This window comes from Nicotiana sylvestris, chromosome 8, assembly GCF_000393655.2.
Source record: "Nicotiana sylvestris chromosome 8, ASM39365v2, whole genome shotgun sequence".
Taxonomy (NCBI): Eukaryota; Viridiplantae; Streptophyta; class Magnoliopsida; order Solanales; family Solanaceae; genus Nicotiana; species Nicotiana sylvestris.
The window spans coordinates 160,609,532-160,621,355 of NC_091064.1; the positions used below are offsets into that span (position 1 = coordinate 160,609,532).

At 36.5% G+C, this 11,824-nt stretch overlaps 1 protein-coding gene across 1 annotated transcript; it reads right to left on the minus strand.

The window, feature by feature from the left end:
* Positions 1–275: 275 nt before the first annotated feature.
* On the minus strand, positions 276–6,641 carry LOC104249723 (exosome complex exonuclease RRP46 homolog). Its single transcript, XM_009806201.2, has 8 exons — positions 6,475–6,641; positions 5,933–6,046; positions 5,455–5,555; positions 3,658–3,678; positions 2,853–2,925; positions 2,676–2,743; positions 2,431–2,563; positions 276–625 (listed from the first exon to the last, which is right to left on the minus strand). Exons 1-8 carry the CDS (start codon positions 6,578–6,580, stop codon positions 510–512), a joined length of 732 nt encoding a protein of 243 aa, XP_009804503.1. The 5' UTR covers positions 6,581–6,641; the 3' UTR covers positions 276–509.
* Between the last annotated feature and the right edge of the window lie 5,183 nt (positions 6,642–11,824).

An 11,824-nucleotide genomic window follows, 5' to 3' on the forward strand; every position in this document is an offset into this window, starting at 1 on the left:
CATCTTAATATGTCTATTAGTGTTTATGTATTTTTCAATGTGTATAGACAACAGATAACTCGTGAAGTACGATATCTTCTGTTGAACTCGTCATACTATTTGTTAAAGTCTAGTTAGTGCATGTCTTTATTTTTAGAATTGAATATTCCTCCCATGTCGCATATATATTACAACTTGCTGCTTTGTTGATTCGATATTGAAGGGCAATATTTCTTTTCAAATTTTACCCCTAGTAAATTATTTCCCCAGATGGTTTCCAGGAAAAAGCACAATCGTGAATAAATGCAGGGGCAGATTGAAATTCTTTTTCAAAATCAACATCATTGTCTCATACATTTTCCCCGGATGTTGTCATTGCAATGTAACTGGGGAATATGCTAAAATGACATTCCACACCGGAGCCATTTGATTAATAGCCAAAATCATCAATTTACAACGGCGAGGACATCTTCCATAATTAAATTTTGGCAGGGAATACCCAACAAGAAGGAATCATAGGACTTGCAAACTTAACCCAACTTGGATGAGTCACTTTGGACTTGTGATTGCAAGCTTCTCCGGAGAAAATCGGACAACTTTCCAGTGGCAGCACGTCCTCGCTCCAAACAGCGAATGTAGTCATCAACTGAATACAGGAAAATTCTTAGGCATAATTGTAGATCAACTCACTCTTTAAGGAACAAAAGCCAAATTGCAATGTGAAAATGCGAGGGTCATATGGCAGGGAGGGTGACATATATAAGAGGAGGTTAGGGGGAAGCAAAATATGTCTCTCGGCTAAATTCAAATTTAGCAGAAGATCTGATGCTGCTTCTAAGTTCCATGAGATCTCCCAATCAAAGCAACTTTACAGTATTAATTCCATTTATTGACTCTGCAATCAAACTACAACTACAAACTTTTTGACAAGTAAACTACAACTACAAACTACAACCGTTGCAATTGCTTAACTCACCCCTCCCCCCCCCCCACCCACCCCTTTTTTTTTCCAAAAATAACAATGGTGTCTGGACCAACTTGTGTGTAACTTGACTATTCTCCGGGTACCAGTATCCTTCCACCAGTAAAGGCCACCAAATAACTTTCTCCCACCAGGACTTAAATCACCTATCTTTCTTGCTTAATTCGAACATTGGCCTCCCGCTGTCTTAATTCCAACTCCATAGACCGCTACACTATATCCTTCGGTCTATTTAAGTCATATTCATATATTTTCAACTTATTTCATTTTATGTTTATGCTTTCAATACTTACGGAGAAAGGCTAACCCTCCAAAATAAAACTGGAGTTAGAGTGGTGCTGCACAACAGAATTATCCACAACCCCAAAAAAAATAGAGTAGCGCTGCACTATAATGCTGTAATAATCAACCATAACAAGCATATGTTCAGATAAAAAACGTTCTGGTTTGGGTGAGTCTTCTATTCGACCTAAGCTCCTGCTGGACAATATACTTCCATGGCTCTTTATAACTGAACTTTATCCTATTTCTCCTACTTCGAATCAAAATTGAATTGATTTATTGCAAGTTCAGCTTAGTGCAAGCGAGAAGTGAAGCTTGTTAATATTGGTCAATGAAAATGCTAAGTTAAAAATAATCTTTTTGTCATTAAAAGTAGTTTTGGCTTTACACATAAGCTGTGGAGAAGGATAAGCAGAGCATGTTGATATCTCCATAATGAAAATCTAACATGTTACAGAAAGAAATGTTGATACATTGTTTCAACCAAGGGGATTTAAGAAAAAAATTGAGGAGATGTGAGCCGAAACCCAAGGTGTTTCTATTTAAACGTGTAATCAGAAAGAACAAATCCCGTGTCAACCAAGACAAGAAATTCGCTAATGGTATCACTCGAGAGTCATGATGATGCAGAGCTACAAGATATTGCTATTTTAAATGCAACCACACTACAAACTCCCAAACTTATGTTTGTATCAATAGTGAACCACAAAACTAAGAGCAATGGTAAAACATCATGCTGAAAGTAAACAGCTAAAATGCATCTCTGTTGAAGAGATGAATCATAAAGAAACCAGACAAATAACTATCCACTAGAGACAAACTGCATCAACAAACTGCTGACAAACCTCTCAGCATTGACAAATTTACAGTAAGAACCACAAGCCCCAACCGAAACCCAGAATTTCAGAACCAGGCAGAATAACAAAGAACTGTGAGGTAATGAAGCTCCAATCAAACATAATAAAAGCATAGTGCTACCAGGCAGAATAACAAAGAACTGTGAGGTAATGAAGCTCCAATCAAACATAATAAAAGTATAGTGCTAAGCAAAGAGTGCTTATTTCCGGGCATATAAGCACATACTGATACAACTTTGATGCTATAACAATCACAACAGTAAAAAGAACTTATACGAAATATTATTATAAATGACAATAGGAATGTAACTACATAGATTCCGATCTTACCTGACATTACACCGTGTGTAAAAGATGTTATAAGTCCATGTTCCATGGGTTCACCTCTCACTTTCAATGATTCTTCAGGAAGCACAGATAATGTCGAGTTAGGAAAAACTAGATATACAAACGCCTTCATTTTCTGTTATCATCAGGAAAGAAAATTATACACCAGTATTATTATATGAGTACGAGATCGTTAAGAATACCAAAAAAAGCTTAATGAATTACATAAAAGACTAAACGGAGACAACCTGCTCTTCTAGCTTGCTAGGGTCCAGTAGAATATGTCCACTCTCTGCTAGACTACAACATATTGCAACTACAAAAAACAATAACCCTCCATCATTTCATCTTTCCTCATACTGAAGCATTAAGTAAATCATCAAATAATTATGCTTCATCACAATATGCACATGGAAGATTAATACCAGCAAGGTGCTTCAAAGGAATCCCAGCATCCACAAGGGCAGCACATACTGCATTTATGGCACATGGAAGAAGCTTAAGAAAAGTGCAGTCAAGGAAGTTTCCTGACTGACGAATCAAAGTTGAAGAATGATCTTAACTTCAGTAATATGCAGAATTTAAACATCACACGATAGACGAGACATAGGCAGTCTTTAAAAAGATAGGTCATTTTGCGGAGTTTCTTCAAAATAAATTTTTCGTTGTTACATAATATTCTCCTTATTAGAAGTCACTTCCTGAAAATTTTAACATTCTTGATATTACGAAAGTCAAAATGAGACCATAAAGAGAGTTAGGACTTCTGGCGGGTAGGTATACCTTGTCCTCACGCTTACCCTTCTTTCAAGGGCGTCACAAAATAGGTCCCCAAACTATAAGATACCAACTGTCCTAAAAAAATGAATGACTCCTGAAAATATAGCCAGCACTCTAATCTAGAAGCAAGATTCTTGGAGCACTATACTGAAAAGTGAATTCTGAAAATCTAGTAGGAACCAAATAAGGGATGATTATAACATAATTACAATTCAAAGTGCAAGATAAATAAATACACAAGTATAGAATATCAGGCCCTTATGACAGCAGAATTACTCTAAGTAGTCTGGGATAAATTAGCGGTGTGTTCATTCACTTATTTATTTGATGGTTTGATCGCTTATTCAAATTGGTGAGAGCTCTTTTCCCATCATCCCTGAGCACTCTCAGATATCAGAATGTAAATCGTCCAAACTGTAGCAAGAGAAGGAGTTTAATAACTAAGGATACAGCTCCATCATCGTTGACAACCTGCATAAAACTTAACTACTTCAGTTTGATTGGAGCTATCATTATGATCAAACAAATATATATACACTTTGCAAACAAAAAGAAAAGAGCTAACAAAATGACAATGCATAGAAATACCTAAAAGACCAAACCTACTTTTCTGTCAGGAAGTTGCAACAGCACATTGATATTACGATTTTCAGATGACACATAACCACCCAACTAAGATGTCAAAACCTCAACACAACTGTCTTAGATGGGCATAAACGTAATGTTCATCAATGCGTACCCTGCATTCCAATATCATAGCACACTGATGCGAATAATTTTTAGCCCCCAAATAAAGTGGCTAGAACTTGCACTTCAGCTTTCATACTTAATAGACTAAATGATGAAACAAAGTGAAAAGGAAGATAAATAAACAAGTAATAATATGCATACCGTCTATGTTGCCCAATAGTCTCTAATCCTTCAAAAGTGAAACAGAGGGATTTTAAGAGGTCCTACTGCAGGCCTGGGCTCTAAGTGACTGCAACATAACCATTGTCGTCTAAGTTACTATGTCTTCATCTAAGTACCATATCCTCTTTATATGCATTGTACTACGCTCTTTGAATCAGATCACAGCCTAATATGCTTTGAGTTAATTGTATGGTGTTGGTCCCTTGTAAAGAGGGGATATCCTATGCCTGTTTCTCTACATTTATCCTACGGCCTCTCTCTTCCTATTTTCCTATTACTGTTCTTCTCTTTAGACAACTGTAACTGCTACAATGAACATCTTTCTACTTTGCTTTCCCTTCTGCCTCGAAATTTCTGATTTACATGGTACGTTCTTTATCTTCTTAAGCTTGTTAGTGTTCACACAGAACAACAGGCTTCTGTTTTCTTAACTTTGAAAATTTTCAGTGGAATATTGAGCAGTATTTTCATATAAGCCTGCATAAAAACTATCCAACATTTTCTTGGGAGTACAATGAGTGATGCTGAGAACACTAAAGTAGCTTTGTTCAGTGAATTAGGAAACAAGACCATCAGCATGGAATGTTGCTCCTCTAGCTCTTATATAAGTAGTTTGGAAGGCGAGAAATAGAAAGGCGTTCGAAGGGGTAGAGAAAGATCCTGTTTATTTGGGGAATAGCTTGATGTCTCTAGTTTCCTTTTGGTGCACCCTTGAGTTTCCAGTTTGCATATAGTTGACTTTAGTAGAGACCCATGTCTTCTTGTAAGGGGCTCTACTTTCTGGTATATTACTTGTATACCAGAACTTCCCCAATAAAAACAAAATTATTCCCCTTATAAGAAGAGACTGTCCAAAATTTCATTACTGCCCTAGAAAATTTTTTACCTTCTGACTTCCTTCAAGAACTACAATCTTTGTAAACATGTAGGAGTTGTAAGTTATGGGGTGTTAATTACTTTTCCATTCAAGAACAAATTCAAGTTCTCTATCCAGACTACAGCTACAGTACAAAGCTAACAACTCGTCCACCACCAACACGAAGAGTTAAACCCATATATATAGCAGCAACAACAACAAACAACTCCATCCTTAGCTAGTCGGAGTCAGCTATAAGAATACTCACTATCCATCTTGCTCCATTTGAACCAGTTTCATTCTACTGTTAAATAGTTTAGGTTGTCTTACACTATAAGTTCTTTACATTTTCTAGTGACATACAAATCTCTAACAGTTACGCAACTGGCAAAACCACGAAGTAATCATCTTAATTGTTGCAGGCAAGGTTAACAAATGCCTATGGAATGAACTTCCTCTTAACTTTTAGACTGTCTCACCTGAATGATAATTGACGTGGTGGTATTTGGATGAACATTCAAAACACAAATGCTTTGCACAGTCCTCTTCAAAATCATCTCATACTCCTTCTCCGCTTTACCTAAACACAAAGTGAACTTTTGAGATTACGAAAGGAGAATCTTCTATTGCGATCATGCCCCATTATTACATCCCAATCAAATACCAAGGAGGTCTCTAAAACCAATATTACAATCATCAGATATATAATGCAAGAAAAGAGATACACACCGAACGATTTGTGAATGAAAATATCAAATACTGCAATTTGCCTTTTCATCAATTAGTAACAAGACGTGCATGAAAAAGGCCAATTTAAAAAGTTCAAATAGCAGTAGTGTCAAGCATCTGTAGTAACTTCGGCTGTGTGTTCTCTGCAAGAAGAAACTATTCTGAACATAAACTTTGATCAGATACCAAGCACCTTGGAAATAATGAACTGCATTTTGGGGAACTCACCAATCTGCCCCGTTTTTGGCTTCCAAATGACTTCAAAGCAGGCCTTTTCCGGGTTCTCGTTCTTCTTTGTTCCAGCCTTTGGTCCATAAACAGCGGCAAGAACTTTTGTCTCCCCTATACAAGTATAAACCCATCTCAAGACTTCTATGAAATCCAACTTCAAATGAAAATATAACATAAGGCAATTCCAAGAACACAAGAGTAATATTAACCATGAGAGAAGTACAAAAGTGTTACAAAATCTCATCAAATCAGTTTTAAATGAGCAAAAATTAGCTAGCTCTCAACCACAACGAGAAATTGTTACACCATTAGAATCTTTGTAACTCCCTGCATCCCACTTTTAGAGTGGTAAATTAACTTTCAGAGAACAAAATTGACCACATCCTGATAGTAATATTTCACGTGAAGAATAACTTGTTTCAAAGTCGACAGTTAATTATTCAGAAAGGAATACTAAATTTTCCACCACAAGTAAACGAAGAGAAATTAGAACTGTAGTTCAAAATGTATCAAGAGTTGAAAGGGTAGATATAAAATACCTTGAGACCAACTGGCAGAGCCATGAGCACGATTAAGAACGTTACGAGTGCAAGCCAACGGTCTCAATTGGTTCGCTGTTCGCCCATCCTTCCTATCTGTTTCCATTGTTCTGTAAGCGCAACAACGCTCTCTCTCTTCAGGGTTTTAGTTAGGGCTTATGGGGTTGCAAGTTAGGAAGAAAAAGAAGGGGAAAAATTAAAATTACACTGCAGCCCCTGTTATTTTTTTTTTCTTTTAAAACTTTTCGCGCTTTACCAATACATATGTGATAGAACATCTGGTGAAAATAAAATTCAGTACTATAGTATTTTGCATGTGATAAAAGTAATAAACTTAGCCATTTGGGCACCAAATATTAGCTCAATATTTAAGATGTACACGAAATATTGTAATAATGGATTGAAAATACTTCAATTCAAATAATTATTTCATTCACAAAACTTTAAATTTAACAAACAAACAAAAATCCAAATACACTTCATACACAAACACAAAGCATCCAATTACTCACTTTCCGCTACAATTTTAAACACCTTTTTTTTCAACTTCAAGTAAATATTCTTCAAAAAGAAGTAAGGCCTCATTTGTTTTAATTAAAATTAAGACGTTTGAATCTGTTAAACTGAGAGTTTAACCGGATTTGATGAAGCTATGGTTAGGATTTTTAGAGAGAAGTGAGAGCAAAAACGAATGAGAGAATTTGTGTATTGAAAATTATACCAAAAGTTGTCCAGAAAGTTCTCTAAGGCCTATTTATAGAGTGTGTCTATTATTACAAAGAATACAAAATCGGGTCAAAATAAATAAAGAGAATGGGCATGTCGCCCAACTAGCTAAACTATCTGCAGCCCAAGATGTCCAATTGTTATGTAACTCCAACACCCCCCCTCAAGTGGGAGGGTGGGCACACTCCCAACTTGCTCGATAAGGTATAATGTTGCAAACCTGTTAAGGACTTAATAAAAATATCAGTCATTTGAGAAGAAGTAGGAACATGAGACAAGGAAATGAGCCCATCAGATAACTTGGTAATAATAAAGTGATAATCAACTTCGATATGTTTAGTACACTCATGAAATATAGAATTTTTGGCTATGTGAATTGCATCCTAGCTGTCGCATAACAGAGGAACTGGAGTAGCAAAAAGGACACCCAGATTAGCCAATAACCTCACAACCCAAGCCAATTCTGCAACCACCTTACTTATGGCTCTGTATTCTGCTTCAGCAGAGGATAAAAAAATAATAGGCTGCTTCTTAGACTTTCAACTAATGAGGTTGCCCCCTAAATGCATACAAAATCCAGTAGCAGACCTCCTAGAGGCTAGGCATGCAGCCCAATCACTATCACAGCTAGCAAACAAAGAGAAATCAGATGAGTTATTGAGAAACGCCCCCATGATCAAGAGTACCCTTCAAGTACCTCAAAACGTGTAAGGTAGTGTTATGACCCAAACCGATGGGCCGCAACTGGCACACGATACCTTACTCAACCGAGTACCAACGTAATGTATCTTTCATATTATTCTATCATAGGTAAATGAACCGGAGTAGAGCATGAGGGAATACAAACTTATACATATGAAGTACGGGCATTTAAGACCAAAATATCCACTCGTGTACTGAACATGGGCCGACAAGACCATACAATCTTTTAAGTACATGACATCTATCTACAAGCCTCTAAGAATACATAATTTTTATAAAGGTCGAAACAAAGTCCCGCCATACCAAACAATATCCGTCTAAATCATACTAACCAATCAAGCAACTCCGATGCAAATGGAGCGCACCAACATCTTTCGCTAAGCTGATAGCCTACTTGGAGGGCTCTCGATCTGTCTATCGGAACCTGCGGGCATGAAACGCAGCGTCCCCAGACAAAAAAGGACATCAGTATGAATAATGTACTAAGTATGTAAGGCACATAAATAAGCACATAATAGACATGGAGGAAATATAAAGTAAATGACTCCATCTGTAAGTCTGAATAACTTTGTAAATCATGAAATAATGATAGTATCATGCATATGCGTATGAATGTCATGTCGTGCATAGGTACATGTTTTATAACATCATCAGCCTCTGAGGGCATCCCATCATATCATCTTGGCCACTGTGGGCAAAATCATCAACGTATACCAGCTGATCAGGTAGTAGTGCATATATAACGCCATAACCTTTCCCATATCCCATATATATATATATATATATATATATATATATATATATATATACATACATATATACGCGTATATAATGCCATCTGGTCATGGGTCAATGTATATGAATGAAATGAATGAAAAGTACGTTAATAAAATCTTTCGGAATGTCATAAGACCATTTTGCCTTTGAGTAATATCATAAAGCAAACGCTTTTCAACTTTCGTATTTTTCTGAGACCCATGAACAGATGATAGAATAATATGACACATGGGGAATTAAGAACATAAGCACCTCTAATATTTCTATGAATAGAGTCATGTATGGAAATTGTGCATTTGCACGTTTCGTTTGTGTCGTATGGGTCATGCCAAAAAAAAAAAGGGATAGCCTTAACATACCTGAACCGATTCTCCTAACAATCCCTTTAACACTCGTTAATTGCGACAATCCCTGTAATAGTTGAATACTTTGTAAGAAGTCTCCTTTTAGCTAATGACTAATTGTAGTACTTTTGTATTTAATTATTACCATGAGGTGTATTGTGATTAACACCTTAAATTGCCACCTACCTAATATGACTAATGAGTCATTTGATTTGGCTGGTGGCTTGCTGCCACATGGGTTTGGGGAGGGTTTTATAAGCTTATCCTATAATTAGTAATTAATTAGGTATTATCCCGCTACCCGATAATTAACCAATTACCCATATAATTAAGAATTATTCCCACTTTCTTAAAATACTACTTACTTTTCACATACCTTATACACCTTACTATCATGGTCATGTGGTACCTTCTATGGCACTAGTCCATAAATATCGGGTATTTTAGCTCGGGCCATATTTTATCCCATAATGCCAAATTTTGACGAAAATTCACTTTCTTTGACTTGCTTCCCCTTTCACCTTCACGAATTTACTCATCACTTGTGAAATACCATAATCCTTATAATCTTTAAATAATCTTTTACTTGGACTGATGTCAATTACCTTACGACAAATTCAACGTACAATACTACAGGGTGCAATATCGTCGTAACTTATTACTGCAAAGCGTAAGATCACCGCAATGTAATATTGCAGGGTGCAACATTGTCGTAACTTAATATTGCGAAGCGTAACATCATCGTAATGTAATACTATAGGGCACAACATTGTCGTAATATAATACTGCAGGACGTAACATCATCGTAATATTGTGGGGTGTAACATCATTCCCCCCTTTGGAACATTCGTCCTCGAATGTTGACTGATGCTCTTATCATTTTCATAACTTATAGCTCTTGTGAATACCTTAATACTCTCCTTGCCATTTAAGTAATTGCTCTGTGAATAACTCTAAAGTCTAGGGTATTCCCCTTTTAGTCTTTTTCCTCATATCATGACTTGTGGTCGAAATCTTTCTAATCTCGCAACTGCTGCTACCTCCTGTCATGCAGCCTGTATGACCCTGGCTTTGTAAGTGCGCTTATGTGATTCATCTTTCCTTTTTTCCTTTTAGCTTTTATTTAGGCCTTATTTTGTAAACATAGACAAGGCTTAATAAGATGTCTCTCTGAGCATCTATAGGTGTACTGAAGTTCTTCGTTCGGTACTTTGTAGAACTTGTGAATATTGCTACATCTTATTTCATAAACCAGGTTATCTATATGCATGATTTTTACTGCATCCAGGTAGGTCATACTATATCGTAACTCTTACTTCGATTTATTGCTGGGGAGGTCTGCTACCAAATTCCAGCTCACTCTTGTTGCTTATCTCATATGTATAAATCCTAGTCCTTTAATGCCCCTACTACTGTTCACCTTAAAAGTGACGACCTAATCTTAGCTCATACTTTGTGACTCTTGTCCACCCATTATGATTTACCTCAATATTGATCTACGATATACCATTGATAACTTGAAACTTCTTATGTAATACCTTGCCACTAGCGCTTACGTTGCATCGAGGAATATTTGAAGTGATTTCCATAATCGTAGTTCATAGTATCTCGATGTGATTCACCTTATAGGGGTATTCTAATCTCGTGCCGTATGCAAAATATTTTCTCCTTCTCCCCCTTTTTTTCTTCTTCAAATCACTATTCAATCGAAGGCTCAAACTTCATCCTTTATCTATTGTAATCACACCTTTATTTCACTACTAGGGCAGCATCCCATCTATTCTAAATGCTACTAGTCTTAGACTCCTTTGAGTTTATTTAGGCCGTCAGCTCTTATTATTTTCATGGGCTTAATGCTGAGGACTTATCCATTTTCGTCACCTTCTTACTTGCCTTATTCTTATCCTTACTCTTGTATTTCTAAAACCTTGTTGTTCTATCATACTTTAGCTTGTGATCGATTCCCTTATGCTTTTCTGAACATCACGCAAGATATCGCATCGCTTTTAACTCTTTTTTTACTCTCCGATTAGACCTTTAGGTACTTAAAACATAGGTTGGAAGATATGCCACTAACGATGCTACTATCATTCCTGGGTATTGAGTCTCAGCGCTTCTGGCCTTCTATCTGAAGTATGGACTATTCACAACCTTCTGCATTTGAGTATCTCGTACGTTGTTCGCCTTTGCCTTACTTATCTTAAAGTCACATCATATCTCTTATCTCTTTCATAACCTCCCTTCCACATAGGTATAATCACACCCACAACTTGTAGCTCTCTTATAATACATGTACCTCTGGTGCATACACAATCTGGTGGTAGCTCCATACTGTTACTTTTCTTACTGTCTCTATCGTAGAGCCGTTACAGAATATGGCTATTGTACTATTTCTCTTGTACTTTTGATATTAAGAGTGATTCAACAATGTTCTCATTCATGATGCTTGTAACTTTTTGGGTCCAATAAGCAGACTCTTAATTCACTTAGCTGATGTAACTCTTTAGTTTCCTCTTTCTTCTGATTGGCCTTTATGTCGGCTTAAGTTATCTCCCGATCTGTGGTTCATGGTATTAGTTATTTTGTTCGTCCTTTCATGGGCGCTGAGGAATATGCATGATACAATCCTTTAACAATTTAATCTTTCGCCTAAATCGTAGGCTCAATTCTTTCTTTTAATGTATACCAGAATCTTCTACGGCTGTATATGTTGCATGTATAAAACTCCGAACCCTTAAGTGCATTCATAACGTAACCCACTCTAGATCATTGATTGGATAATTTCTTTAGTTCCATCTTAG